This window comes from Myiozetetes cayanensis, unplaced genomic scaffold (assembly GCF_022539395.1).
Source record: "Myiozetetes cayanensis isolate MyiCay16 unplaced genomic scaffold, myiCay2020 scf10, whole genome shotgun sequence".
Taxonomy (NCBI): Eukaryota; Metazoa; Chordata; class Aves; order Passeriformes; family Tyrannidae; genus Myiozetetes; species Myiozetetes cayanensis.
Window position 1 is genome coordinate 20,845,449 of NW_026086605.1, and position 13,789 is coordinate 20,859,237.

Genomic DNA, 13,789 nt, shown 5'->3' on the forward strand with positions numbered 1-13,789 from the left:
GGCACCGCACCCACCCCCGTGGGGCCCGCACAACGCCGGGCTGAGGGGCCTTCTCTCCGGCCGGCAGGGAGGCAGTACCTTTGGTTGGTCTGTCTTCTGGGAGCCACCCCAGGATCCCCCATCCTTCATCGGCCATGAATCTCAGACGTCAAGAAGTTTCACGTTTCCCAAACAATCCTATTTCTAGTTAAATGGGATTTTTCTCATCCGTTTCCTATATATTTATTACTATTACTTCATCCTTGTATTTGCTGTCTTGCATTTTTCTTCTTCTCTATCTTCCCTTCCTCAGTGAGTAAAACTGATCACAAAGGTATCTGTTGCCCTACGTATGCCAGCCCATGGGCATTGCTCTTAGTTACTTTTTATGGCAAGTTTTACTGTGAAGTTGCTTTTACTTTAGCTTGGATCTCTGTATTTCCATATAGTGACTCAAAAGCGCCCAGCAGCCCCCAGTGTGCTATTTCTGATCACCTAATGATAACTTCCATAGCCACTCTAACTTTAGCAAAGGTATATTCTTTTATTAGTGAGGTATGCAATTAGTGCTACGCATCATTATTTTTAGGTGGTATTTGGATTTTCACTCTAAGCACTACCTCAGTAGTCCTATGTGCCAGTGTTATTTCTCTGATAATTAAGGTGGCCCCATAAAACATTACACAAAAGCAGGGAAAGGCTGGAATCCCTCTTGCTGAAATGATGAAGCTGAGTGAGCTGATACATTGCACTGAGTGCTGATGGCTGTCAACAACTGTCTATTGGCAATCCCAAAGGAATGAGAGTAAATGGGTATCTAAGATGTTCAATTAAGACTAAATAAGAGAACTATTACCTCTTGTAATAGGAAAAATAACAAACACTTGTCGTGGTTTAAACCCAGCCAGGCAACCAAACCCTGCATAGCCGCTTGCTCACACCTCCACCAGTGGGATCAGGGAGAGAGAATCAGAAGGGCAAAAGTTGGAAAACTCATGGATTGAGATAACGACAGTTTAAGGAAAGCAAAATCCACGCACATGAGCAGAGTGAAACAAGGAATTCATTGATTGCTTCCCATGGGCGGGCAGGTGTTCAGCCATCCGCAGGACAGCATAGACGCAACACATGTTACTTGGGAAGACAAACACACTACTCCAAACGTACCCACTTCTTCCTTTTTGCTCCCACTTTATATATTGACCATGATGCCATATGATATGGAATATCCCTTTAGTTATTTTGGGTCACCTGTCCTGGCTGTGTCTCCTTCCATTTGTAGACAGAATGCACAAGAGAAAACTTTTCTTATAATAAAGGGATAAAATTGTCAGATTCAATCCCCTGAAACTAACCAGATAAAACTACATCCTGAAAAGATGAATCAAATAAATTGTAAGTATTTTATTTTACCTGTAATGCAATGTAAAAAATATTGTTGCCTAGAGCAAGGGATGATGTTACTTCCAGTAATACAGGCAAGATAAGAAGATAGTTACTGATAAAAAAATTATACATCATCTGTGAAAATGCAGCTGAATTGACAGCAAATGCAATAATGACTCAGTCACACACAGGGACTATAAAGAGGAATCATATAAGAGCAGAGCTAGGACATGAATTATATTCATCAGCAAAATCAGATGCAGGGAAACCAAGCAAGGAAAAACATAAAATCAGAGGGCCCTGAGTTACCATGCTGATCTATGTACACGTGTGAACATGTCTTCTATTTCTCCTCTAGGCAGACAGATGTCTGTAATGGGGTAGTATCAGAACATATTAATCATCTCACTACACGGACATCAACTTTTCATCAATTGACACCAATGATAAGTGTATCCTCCTCTAAAAGTAAACTGATAGTTTGTGAGACAGTATTAATTACGAAGGTCTTGATTTTTCAGCAGTCATTCAGCAAGGAAAAACAGTTTTGTAGCTTGGACACATCTGCTACAAGCGCTATGACATGATTGATTTTGTTATAGATTTAGACAATCTGTGTTAAGTGGGCTTTGTGTGAGCCAACCACTGATCTTTGACTTTTGAGTCATCCATCTTTACTCACCACATACACTCTCCAGCACTCTGTCCAGCAACTTGACAACTACATATTAAAGGAAGGTTATCACAGCTGCCAGTTTTGAAGCACAATATTTGCAGCTCCATATTAAGTTGCCCGATTATTAAGGTGGCAACATAAAAATATGATGGGCAGCTCTTATATAGCCTTGCTTGCTTCACATGACTGCAGCTGACTATGTCAAATTAAGCACCAAGGACAGTTTGATGCAAACAAGAATGAGATCAAACAGCTGCTCTCTAATAAGAACACCTCACATATTAGACTTCTCAATGACACATCAAAGCCTGGGGAGCAGAAACATTTTCAAAGCTTCATGCAATTTGACCCAGGCACACCTACAAGAAATGAAGACTGCAGACAAAAGAAAGCCTAAGAATAGGAGGTCTAGTTTTTACTAGTACACAGACCTGGAAGTGCTTTTATGAAGAAATAAAATCTAGTGATGTTCCCATGCATTAGTTCTCCTTTGTAGCTTTGACGGGTGTCCTCCACTTACGTAAAAGAAGCAAACTGCTGGCACGTGGGCAGGATTTGTGATTTTTTTTATTGAGCTGCTCCTTTTATACTGAAGAGCCTGTCTTCAATGACATAGTTGAAACTGCTCATTAAATGATGATGTTCATGCCTCAACTAATGAAGCAGAGAAAACTCCAAAGGTCATCCATCATGATAAAATCTTTTTTTAATGTTAAAATTACTTTACCCGGTAAGCCAAATATGGGAAAGAATGTGTCAGGAGCCCAAAGCAGATTTATAAAAGAGTAAAGATGATTGTATCTGAGATAGCAGCAGAGCCACCACTGCACTTTTCTCTCTGCCACACCTGGGAAACAACTACCTGGAAATGCTCTCAATTATTCAAATAGCCACCTGGTAGACAAAGTAGTGCCAGAGAACTGACACAATTTTTTTGGCTGGCATAGTTTCACTGGACTAAGCATTTTATCACCAGGCAAGACTTCTCTTTCGCTGTTTATGTATGTGTATACACACAATTTACTTGTGGGAAGAGGACAGCTTGAAGCCAAAGAGGCCCCAAACTTTTCAATGACATCTAAAGTTCTGCCTTGAAAGTCTGTCAAACATTAAGAACAGCGATAAAAGGTTTTGAACTAAGGTAAATCTGTCACTATGTTACAACTGGTAACAGCTGCACACTGTTACAAGGCTAAGGAAGCAAGAGGAAGCTCTTGAGGAATCCAGTCCTCTCACCAGTTATTGAGAGCATACGTGCTTCATTTCACCACCACACCTGCCCCACCCACACAGCTCTGCTGCTCGAGAGTGCACACACGGGGCACTGCAAGCAGTAGGCAAATTATATCCAGTCAGTCAGTTTGCTGGGTAATCGCTAAGCCCTGGCTAGAGGTTACCACCACCATTTGTTCTCTATACGAGACTTGACAACCACTCACTCTTCCATGCGTCACTGCCAACACAGCCCTGGCAAACAGGACTAACAGCACTGGCCGGTCTCACCGCGCCCAGCCTCCAAGGGCTGTAGAACCCCACGCTCAGCACTACTGGCGCAAATTCACCGGGTGCCGCGCCTGCACTGCCGCGTTTACCGCATCACCACACAGCCATGAGGCGGCACCCGCTGCCTGTGCCCTCACAAGCCGAGGCGACGGCACCGTACAGCACCGTACAGTACAGCACCGCATCCCTACAGCGCCTGCCCGGGCGCCTCAGGGAGCCCCTCCGCCATAGTGGGGGAGCGGTACGGCCGCAGCCAATAAACGGTACTCCTGCCTGACAGACAGCAGGGAGGGGCCGTGCTGGCCAATAGAGGAGCGGATGGGGAGGGAGGCGGGGACTGCCAGAACCCAATGGAAAACCTCTTGGGCCCCGGGGGGGCGGGAACAAGAGTGAGGTTCAGTCAGGGACGGCACGCTCTTCCTCCAATCAGAGCGCCTTCCCCCATTGCCCCCCTCGGATTGGTTACTAGGTGGAAGGCGGGCCTTAGGCGGCCCTTGTTCCCAATAGGAAGGTAGCACTGCGTGACAGGCGTTCGGCTCAGCCAATCACTGTCGGCGCGGAGGCCCCAGCCTCTCTGCCTTGCAAAATGGCGGCGACGGCGCCCAGCGCGGCTCCTCCCGCGGCGGCCCCGCCGCAGAGCCCGCCGGCAGCTCCGGCCGCCCCGGCCGGGAGCGCTCCCCCCGCGGCCGCGCCGGCCCCGCCCGCCGCGCCGGCCCCGCCGCCGCCGGCCGCGCCGCTGTCAGCAGCGCTCTCGGGCCCGTTCCCCGGCGGCCGCGTGGTGCGGCTGCACCCGGTCGTGCTCGCCTCCATCGTGGACAGCTTCGAGCGGCGCAACGAGGGCGCGGCGCGGGTCATCGGGACGCTGCTGGGTAAGAGCCGCCCCGCCGCGGCCTGCGGGCCAGCACCCCCTGGCGCCCCCTAACCCGCTGCCCTCCCTCCCGCAGGGACCGTGGACAAGCACTCGGTGGAGGTCACCAACTGCTTCTCCGTCCCGCACAACGAGTCCGAGGATGAGGTAGGGAGCCGGCCCGGGAGATGCTCTGGGCTCCGCAGATGGGGCTGGAGCCCCAGCTGCCCCCGCCCAGAGTTAAACAGCCCTGTAGCCGCTGACTCGGCCCTGTCCCGTTTCTCAGGTGGCAGTCGATATGGAGTTTGCCAAAAACATGTATGAGCTGCACAAAAAGGTGTCTCCTAGCGAGATCATCTTGGGCTGGTAAGTTCTCCTGCAAGAACACGCAAGCAGTTGTCTTGGTCCCTCAAACTGTTTGAAATACATAATTCACCTTGTCATAGATGTAGAAGCAGAAGCACTAATGGTTGTGACAGTAAGATCTTGCGACTCTTGTTCTACAGTCAGTGGTAAAGCTCTTGCAGTTCATAAAAGGAAGAGAGTACTGGAGACTTACGGGATTTGGTTTTGTTTATGTCTAGCAAGGTTTTGCAGAGGACTGATGAGTTAGAAAATGCTTTCACGGCTTTGGTAGAACATACTACCTGTGATACATGTAAGTTAACTGGTTAGAAAGAAGGGAGAATACAAAAGAGTAGTTTCAAGTACCACATTCAAGTACCAAAGGCATCAGGAGGAATCACTGGTACCAGCTGAGTGCATAGCTCTCTGCTGAGAAGTACCTGTCTGTGGGTTGCAATGCAAGATCAGTACATTTATATGGGAACAGAGTGTGTCTGAGTGTGTGACATAGTGTGTTTATTAGTCTTTTCATGCCTCTCTGATCCTACAAAATAGCTTTGTTCTGTTCCTGTGGAGCAGACTTCCTCAACAACCTTCTAATGGCTCAGCAAAGTGCAGTTCTGATGACAGGACTTTCCCTGTGGATGTGAGACACTAATTGCAGAGCAGTTAAAGGAGCCAGATGAGCGAGTTATACCTCCTGCAGAGAGATGTTTGATTTGTGGAAGACAAAGCTGGTCTGAATTTGTACAGAAGTAAAGAGTTGGTCAAGAACACAGTGACAGATAAGTGAATACCGGGTGTCTGATGACAGTTGTGCTGACATTTTTATGGCTGGTACTGCAACACCGTCCCCGTGCGTATTTTGGGCACGGGTGTGCTCAGCCTGTGATTCCTACAATTCTAGGACAGGTGGCCATAAAACTACAGAATCCATAGTTAAAACACTTGTATTTCCTATGCTGCTGCAGCCCAATGTTTGGAAATCAGTGGAAATACAAACCTGTTTAATCCCAACAGCACGGAAGGGAGGGCACTTGAATGTTGGAAGAATGACTCCTCAGCATGTGTTCTTTTGAAGGTATGCAACAGGTCATGACATCACGGAGCACTCAGTCCTGATCCACGAGTATTACAGCCGGGAAGCGCACAATCCAATCCACCTCACTGTGGACACGAGTCTCCAGAATTCGCGCATGAGCATTAAAGCCTATGTCAGGTACTCTGGGAGGCTGCACTTCTGCAGGGGAGCTGTGAGAATTCCAGAGACACGCCATCGGGGTGACAGGGAGTGTAGTGCACTACAGTGTCCCATTTTGGACAATACTGTGCAGTAGCTAAAACAGTGGTGAGCCAGGGACCATGGCTTACTTCTCTTTGGAATGTCTTGACCATTGGATGTAGGTTGAAAGACCTGACCTTTCATAAACTGGTACCTCACTGGAGTGGGGAATTGTGACTTAATTAGCAGTGTTCTGAATATCTCTGGGACATTTCATAGGATTCACACAGCTAGCAGCAGTGTCAGTAACTTCATCACACTGACTGAATACTAGCCTGTAGCCATTGGATTTATTTGTACAAGCTGGAGGATTAGTGTTAAAACGTAATTGAAACAGCATCTTCTTGATGAGTCTTTCTTCCCCTTAACCCCTTCATTTTTGTCAATCAATGAAGATTAAATATTGAGAAATTAAACTCTTCCACCTCACTAAATTCTTCCCAGTACTGGCTGAAGAGCTCTCCTCTGTAAGGAAGAAATCCCAAGCCTTTCTTTACAGAGACAGTATGGCTTCTTGACCGTGCAATTTCAAAAAGGGAGTTATTCCATGACATATTACTTAAAGCATAATGGACTTCAAATTACTTTGAATATTAGGATTAATAAATATGTTGAGAATGCTTTGTACTTGAATTTTGCCATATTTGTTTGTTCCTTCAGTGATTTCTCACAGTATTTCATGATAGAAGAATACCTGTTCTAAAAGCAAGGAATTGTGGCTAAAATTATAGTACTTAGCTCTTCATGCATTCATGCTGACAAATATCAGACCAGGTAGGGATATTCTTGGATGAAAATGGTCAATTAATAGCATGCCAGAACTGATTTCCTGTCCTCAGTTATCCTTAGTCATAAAATTGCTGATTTTGGTGAGAATTAATAACCTCTACTCATGTTCATGCTTTAGTGCTAACAGAGATCATTGAGATGGAAATCTATGTCTTCCTCCCTTATAGATGTCCATGCTGAAAACGTTTTGTTCTTTTTTTTTTCCTAGTGCCCCAATGGGAGTCCCTGGTAAAACCATGGGCGTGATGTTCACACCCCTAACAGTGAAATATGTTTATTATGATACAGAGCGGATAGGAGGTGAATGCTTCTTTCCTATTTCGGTTGTAACCATTGTTCTGACACTGTTCAAATGCCTTTTTTTACCCTGGTAAAATTGCCATTCTGGGAATTCTACTGGGAATTAGACTGTCTTGCTGAAGCTGTCCTAAAAAGTCTTCAGCTGGTTTCTGTGGCAGTTTTTTTCATTGATCTTCCTTTGGCTTTCAGTGGATCTTATCATGAAGACTTGTTTCAGCCCTAATCGAGTGATTGGCTTGTCCAGCGACTTACAGCAGGTGGGCTCAGCATCAGCCCGGATTCAGGATACCCTGACCATGGTGCTGCAGTATGCTGAGGATGTGTTGGTAAGGCCAGCTTTTTATTAGCCAGAAAATAAGTTTGATGTAAACTTGGCCATCTTCTTTTTCTTTTTATATTTTCTCTTTCTGGGCCGTAAACTTACTGAGTTTTACTCATCTGAACTGTGTGTTTTTATGCTTAGTCTGGCAAAGTGGCTGCTGACAACACTGTTGGGCGTTTCCTGATGGATCTTATTAACCAGGTGCCAAAGATTTCACCAGAGGACTTTGAGACAATGTTGAACAGCAATATCAATGTAAGTTCATAATTTATTTTTTTTCTGTGAATTGTCAGCAATTTTGAGAATTTGTCATACAGACACAAGTTTGTCTGTGATCAAAACAATCTTATCTTTTTGTATAAACATGTTAGTAGCCCTTTGTTGTCAGGGCTGAAGGTGGATAAAGGAGCTCACCATAGTAATATTGCCATCAACTGCAGATAAAAGAATAAATTTTAAAGTAGTTAGGAATAATGCAAGTAATCTGCAAACCAGCACCAATTCTCCTTTCATTTTGATTGGACAATATGAATTACAAAACTTAAAAAGTTTGGATTTCAAGGATAACTGGTGACTTGACAGCTTCCTTTGCCTGAACTGAAGTTCTGTCTCCTTGCATAACACTTAGGACTTGAACAAGATTCTAGCATGCTACCTTAGTTTTCTCTTTCAACAGAAACAAGTTTCTGAATGTGTTGTTCAGCCACAGTCTGCAAGACCAGAACTAATTTTTAATTTTGCCTATACCCTTTGACTTGCCTGGTTAACATAGGTGAACTTGGAGTTAAAATTTCACAAGGAGTGTTTCATATTCCAGGAATACCAAAACCTTCCTGCAAGGGAAGCATTCCTCAGGGAAGGGCTTTCAAGACTAACAATATTTCTAGTAGATGACTGTAAAGAGCTTTACAGGTGTTAAAAATTCAGCTCCCTAATAGGCTACAATCTTTGTTCATATTTCTGACCACTGTTTTTTTCCCCCCTTTCAGGACCTACTGATGGTAACCTACTTGGCAAACCTCACACAGTCACAGATTGCTCTCAACGAAAAACTTCTGAGTTTATAAAGAAACTGTTGCCATCCTACACTTAAAGGAGCCTGAAGAATGAGTAGATACACTTTTCTATGGTGTTACAAACTTCCTTGGACCGTAATTTAATTACCATTTAATGACTGGGTTTACATCTTTATTTCCATTGCCCTGAAAAATCCCTAACATGCTTCAGGAAATGGGAATGGGAATGGCTGCAGTTCAGTTGAGCCTGATATTTTAAAATGGAATATGAGAATCTTTTGTCTCCTGGGTTTATCTACTTGTATAACAAAATACAGCTTTATTGTAAGAATGTATTTGGAATAAAAGTTCCATTGCAGTGGCAAGAATGGCTTCTGTCTGGAAGAAACTGTTCTCATTTATTGTGTAATGAATCCACTTTTAAAAGAGAGGAGGGGGTAATGTGGCATCCAGAAAAGAGGTGGATCAAATCAACTCCAATTCTGCAGACTTCTTTGCAGGGTTTTTTTCCAGCTGTTAAAGCACACTGAAGCTGTGGGGGTTTGTGTTGCATGTAATGTGCTTTACCATGAAGAACTACGGAGTGGTCACTGGTTTATTAGTGGTGCTGTGTATATTCCTTCAGCAGGGTACTGACAGAGTATGAGATAGCAAATTCAGTTTATTATATAATTTCTATGCATCTGATTATTTTCTGACCCTTTGGGAAAGGAAGTCAAGATCAAAAGCATTAGCCTCTCATAAAGTCAGGGTTCAAACAATTAGAGCCAGCAACTGCGTTTATGGTAAAAGGGCTTGAAAAGCATCTGTAACTAAATAAGTGTGCTTACTGGAGTTTCATCTTTGCCAAAGAAGAAAGGGACAGCAAAATGACAATTCATGAAATTTGAGGTTAAAGTTTGGGTGTCGTCAAATAAAAATTTCATGTTTCATAACCCTGTACTGCTGCTAAAATTATGCAAACAGAAACCCCATTTTCTCCCCAAGACATATTTCATGTTAAATGAGTTCTAGCTGATCCAATATCAATATTATCTGCTACTTTGCGTGGTCTCAGCTAATAACATTACCTTTAGAAGGCTGTTCAGCTGTACTGAGGAGGTTTGCCTAACGGAGTTAAAGCATCCCTCTTCTACAACATACCTGTTCCCACCTAACTATTTATGACTGTCTGTTTCAGTGAATGAGTTTGAAATGTTAGAGAAGTATGGAAAGACAGGGTTCCCCAAAATAATTTTTGTGCTAATTTGTCAGATAAATCCAAGAATAAGACTCAGATTACAAATCTATAGATCCTGTACTGGTTCTGATCTAGAGAGTTCCCCCAGTGACTCAATGCTAAATTCTTACTGCAAGGACAATATATGTGAAAACTGAAGGTATAGCAAAGATCCTCATCTCATTTGAAAGTGTTATTTGCGAGCATTAAATTAGGACTCAACTCTTGGTTTTTATTACTCTGAATAAAAATGTTTTGCTTTCCCTTCTCTTCTTTAAACTCAATATTCTTAACTTCAGCCACTTAACATTCCGCAAGGTTTTTTAAAGTAAGTTTTGACATTGGTGGAGAAAAAGAGCAAGTAGCAAAGCTGGGTAAGCGATTACTGCAAAAGAGTTGCAGGGGGGAAGCATAATATTCTTTCTCCAATCTCCAGGAAACTCTTTGCCATTCCCTGTTAGGAAAGTGAGAAAACATAAGAAGAAAGATTTTTAACACTCTGCAAGCTGAATAGCTATGCTCTTTAATAAGCTGGTGTGCACAACAGGCAATATTCTGAGATGAAAATCAATTTGTGATCAGTGTGTAATTTGCCAGTCCTTGCAAGTACCTGAAGACTACTGAAGATCTGTCATACGGGACTGAGGTTATGGCTTCCTACTTAAAACGATTCACTTCAAAGCAGCTGTCTGAAGAGACCAAAGTCCATGGGTTTGGGTGTATGCCAGACAGCACAGTGCCAAATATTAGGAATTGGAGTAGGAAAAGAGTGTCCCTTTAAAAACTAATCCCATCTATTGTGTCCTTGTGAATGGACATAGCCTTGGCTGTGTTATTACCTAGAAGGCATTCGTTCTCTGGAGCTGTGAAATGTAGACAGGAATTACTAAAGGTATTCTATTAGAATTGTTCCAATCTACAGAAATCTATCTAAAAATTTGAAGTTCAATGGAAAATCTGGTGGGAAAAGCTTCAGAGTCAAGAAACATCAAGGATTTCAAGCTTTAACTTGCTATTGATGTGTAAACTGCATGGATTTATTAGGGGAATTTTCTCCTTTTTTTGTTTGTTTAGGATGTGTTGCTCAAAGTAACTTTGACAAAGTTAGCTTTAAGTAGCTGAGATAGGTAATTCTCTGGATATGCTTCTGTACGTTATATTTAGTCACCTTGGTGATCTCACTAATGTAATAAAAGCACTTCTATCTTTTGACGTTCATTTTCTTCAGTGGCTTCTCTGAATGAGTGCAACGTTGCTGGACATTATGGTATTACATGTTTACCTGTGGCAATCAGTTGTACTGATCTTGGGTTTTTATCTCACTATGAAGTTCTCCTTGAACACTTCTTTTCCTCAATATACATAACAATATTCAGAAAGGAGTACAGTGTTACAATTGGTTCTCTTGTTCCCTTTTGGTAGAAGTTGGAGGACTATAAAATCAGTCCACCGTGTTGCCTTGGGCCCTTCTCAGACATGTAATCTCAGTCAGCTTCAATGAAGGAACAGTTTCAGCAAAGCACCTCTGGGCAGTGCAGAGGCAATGAAACTTTATGGTTTTTTCAGTGAGCATGAGGACTTCTGACAACCTGCAGTTTAATTAGCACACAGATATTATGCTTTGCTCTGCTATCTTCCTAGCATAGTAAGGCTATGCTGGTTCACATCTGTCAGAGTGCATGTAAAACATGCAAGCACATGAAAGCACTCTGTGTTACTTATCAAAATCAATAATTGCAGGAGAACTATCTTTAACAGAAATGCCTTCATAAAATTTCAGGAGGAGCTGGTAATGCTCCAGTATTTCTTAACTCAGCAGTATAAAGTTCTATATTGTTGGGAATAACAAACTTTGTTATCTGCAATTTGAAACATAAAAAAAGTCTTTGGTTCCAGAATTATAATTTCACTTGGTGGTTATTTCTGTATACTGGGATGAAGGTCACTAAGTTTGCTTTGTTAGTTGAGTCATTTAAGTTTCTTGGCAGAACGCTTAAGTCTGCTGCAAAGAGGAAGTAGTGTTTTGGTATGTGATTTTGTGAATGTGTGGACATACGCTGAGTACACCTGAAATGCGTGGCTTTAATCTTAAGGATTAAAAGATTGACAGTGAAAAATGTTAGACACATTACTCTTTTAGAGCAGTTAAGCAGAACAACCTGCTGTTCTCCTCCCGTGCTTTGAGGAAGGATGAAGTTTCTATTTCCACACAACAGAACTAGAAACCCGTTGGCAACTCAGTTGTAAGGACTGTGCGAAATCCTGAGGTTTGGACCACAGCGGGTGGAGCACTAACATGACTCACCAGGCAATGACTCTCCCTTGAGCAACTCACCAAACTCTCAGCTCCTCCTGAAGTGAGCTGAGTGTGCTCCCTGCACACATGGAGGGTTAACTCGGCAGCCAACTGGGGCTATGTGCATTTTAATGACTGCAGTCACAAGGCAGTCTAACAGGAAAAGTATTTTTAGTACATAATGTAGACTTGAACTACCTCAGTATCCTGTTGGTTTGTTATACTTTGACCTGTGGTTCAAAGCTGACCAAAACTTCTTTCTTACAACAAACTGAGGGACAGATCTTTGTTTTTAATTTAACTGTGTGGGCTGGAATAGAACATCAAAATAATGCTTCTTATTATTTAAGTGGGGAATAATGTTGCAATCAGGATACCTAGGAGAAGCAGCAATGCTTAGTGACCTATGTCACCAACAATACATTCCTCTGGAAAAAAACCCCACAATTGTTTCAGCTCTACTGATAGCGCTCAGCACTGCTATGTAGTGGAGCTGTCACTCCAGACCAGAATTCTGTCCAGTATCATGTCTTAGGAGCAGATGCAAGAATATTACAAAAGAGAAGAACAAGAGTTTGTCTCCCAAATTCACTAAACTTGAATTTCTTTATAGTGAGAATTGCCTTGACCGTGCATGGGGTTTTAGAAGGTTTCCTAAATGTGCAGGCTCTAGCTATACCAACAAGCCAAGGGATTTCCTTTAAATACAGGGAGTGAAATTAGATGACCACAATGGTTCCATTTCATGTTTTAAAAAAGTAATTCCAAATATTCTTGCTGACACTAATATTCAGTAACAGATTCTTCAGACATTTGTCAGTCAGTTTGTTAAAATATTTTCTCTTCTTCTTTCATGCTTTGTTTTTAAAACAAATTGTTCTTTTCCTGAATAACTCAAATCCAAATGGTCCACTAAATGGAAGAGGAGTTACAGAATTGCGTATTTTATAAATGTAATTCGTTCCCATGAAAACAGGGATTTAAACACATACCGCTCCTGAAAGAAATGTGCGTAACAGAGGTAAAATAAAGTAGACATACACTTGGAGTGTCAGCTGAAGAATGCTGTGAGGATTAAATTCTTAAAGCCACTCCTGCCGTGTTCTGGGCAAACAAGAGAGAACAAGCCCAGTTTTGCTAGATAGGTAATTTATCAGATTCTTTATGTGGCTTTAGGTGCTCTTCATTTGAAGCAAGCAAGTATAGTAAATTATTACCCACCTATTTTCTGCTGCCTGCACTTCACACTGTTTTACAGACAAATAGAAGACAGATAGAACAGTGGCTGTTGTTTCATCTAGAGCTGAAGTGTTGCACCAGATTACAGGAAAAAAACCTGTTTGCATTTGAATGCTCTCTAATGTGTTTATAATAAAAAAAGATATTTTGAATAACCTCAAGTAACAGGTGCATAATATCATAGGTTGATCCTTCCTAAATTGTATCTGGCTGGTCAGAATGTCTTATGAATAAACCATCAGGTAATGTGTATGTAATACCTATTCAGAGTATATTATGAATAAACATATAATAAACAATAGACAGAAACAAAACACTAGACTTCTGTAATTACACACAAGTAACTGTAATTAAGATTTCCCTCTATAAAACTGTATGTAGTAGTCAGGACAATATTACCTTTGGTCCTCTTGGGACCTAGATCCTGATCTTGAGTAACTACATCAAAAGGAGCGAACTCCTCCAGCTCCATCCACTTATGTCTTTTATATTCTTTGCATGTTATGTGCAGTTCTGATGGCCTACGTGACTTGACTGACTCCCTGACAGCTACTGAATGATGATGTTGATCTAAAGACTCAAGCATTATT

At 42.3% G+C, this 13,789-nt stretch overlaps 1 protein-coding gene across 1 annotated transcript; it reads left to right on the forward strand.

Moving 5' to 3' along the window:
• The first annotated feature begins 4,113 nt into the window (after positions 1-4,113).
• On the forward strand, positions 4,114-10,882 carry EIF3F (eukaryotic translation initiation factor 3 subunit F). The gene is made up of 8 exons (XM_050340856.1): positions 4,114-4,413; positions 4,489-4,559; positions 4,678-4,757; positions 5,818-5,955; positions 7,016-7,107; positions 7,297-7,433; positions 7,571-7,684; positions 8,419-10,882. Exons 1-8 carry the CDS (start codon positions 4,131-4,133, stop codon positions 8,494-8,496), a joined length of 993 nt encoding a protein of 330 aa, XP_050196813.1. The 5' UTR covers positions 4,114-4,130; the 3' UTR covers positions 8,497-10,882.
• Positions 10,883-13,789: the final 2,907 nt, after the last annotated feature.

What these genes read in the sequence shown, in the direction of transcription:
- EIF3F (XM_050340856.1), top strand. Translation starts at nt 4,131, where the DNA reads ATGGCGGCGACGGCGCCCAGCGCGGCTCCTCCCGCGGCGGCCCCGCCG. An exon ending in GGTCATCGGGACGCTGCTGG is followed by an intron (nt 4,414 to 4,488) that starts GTAAGAGCCGCC and finishes TCCCTCCCGCAG; the next exon opens with GGACCGTGGACAAGCACTCG. An exon ending in TGATACAGAGCGGATAGGAG is followed by an intron (nt 7,108 to 7,296) that starts GTGAATGCTTCT and finishes TTTGGCTTTCAG; the next exon opens with TGGATCTTATCATGAAGACT.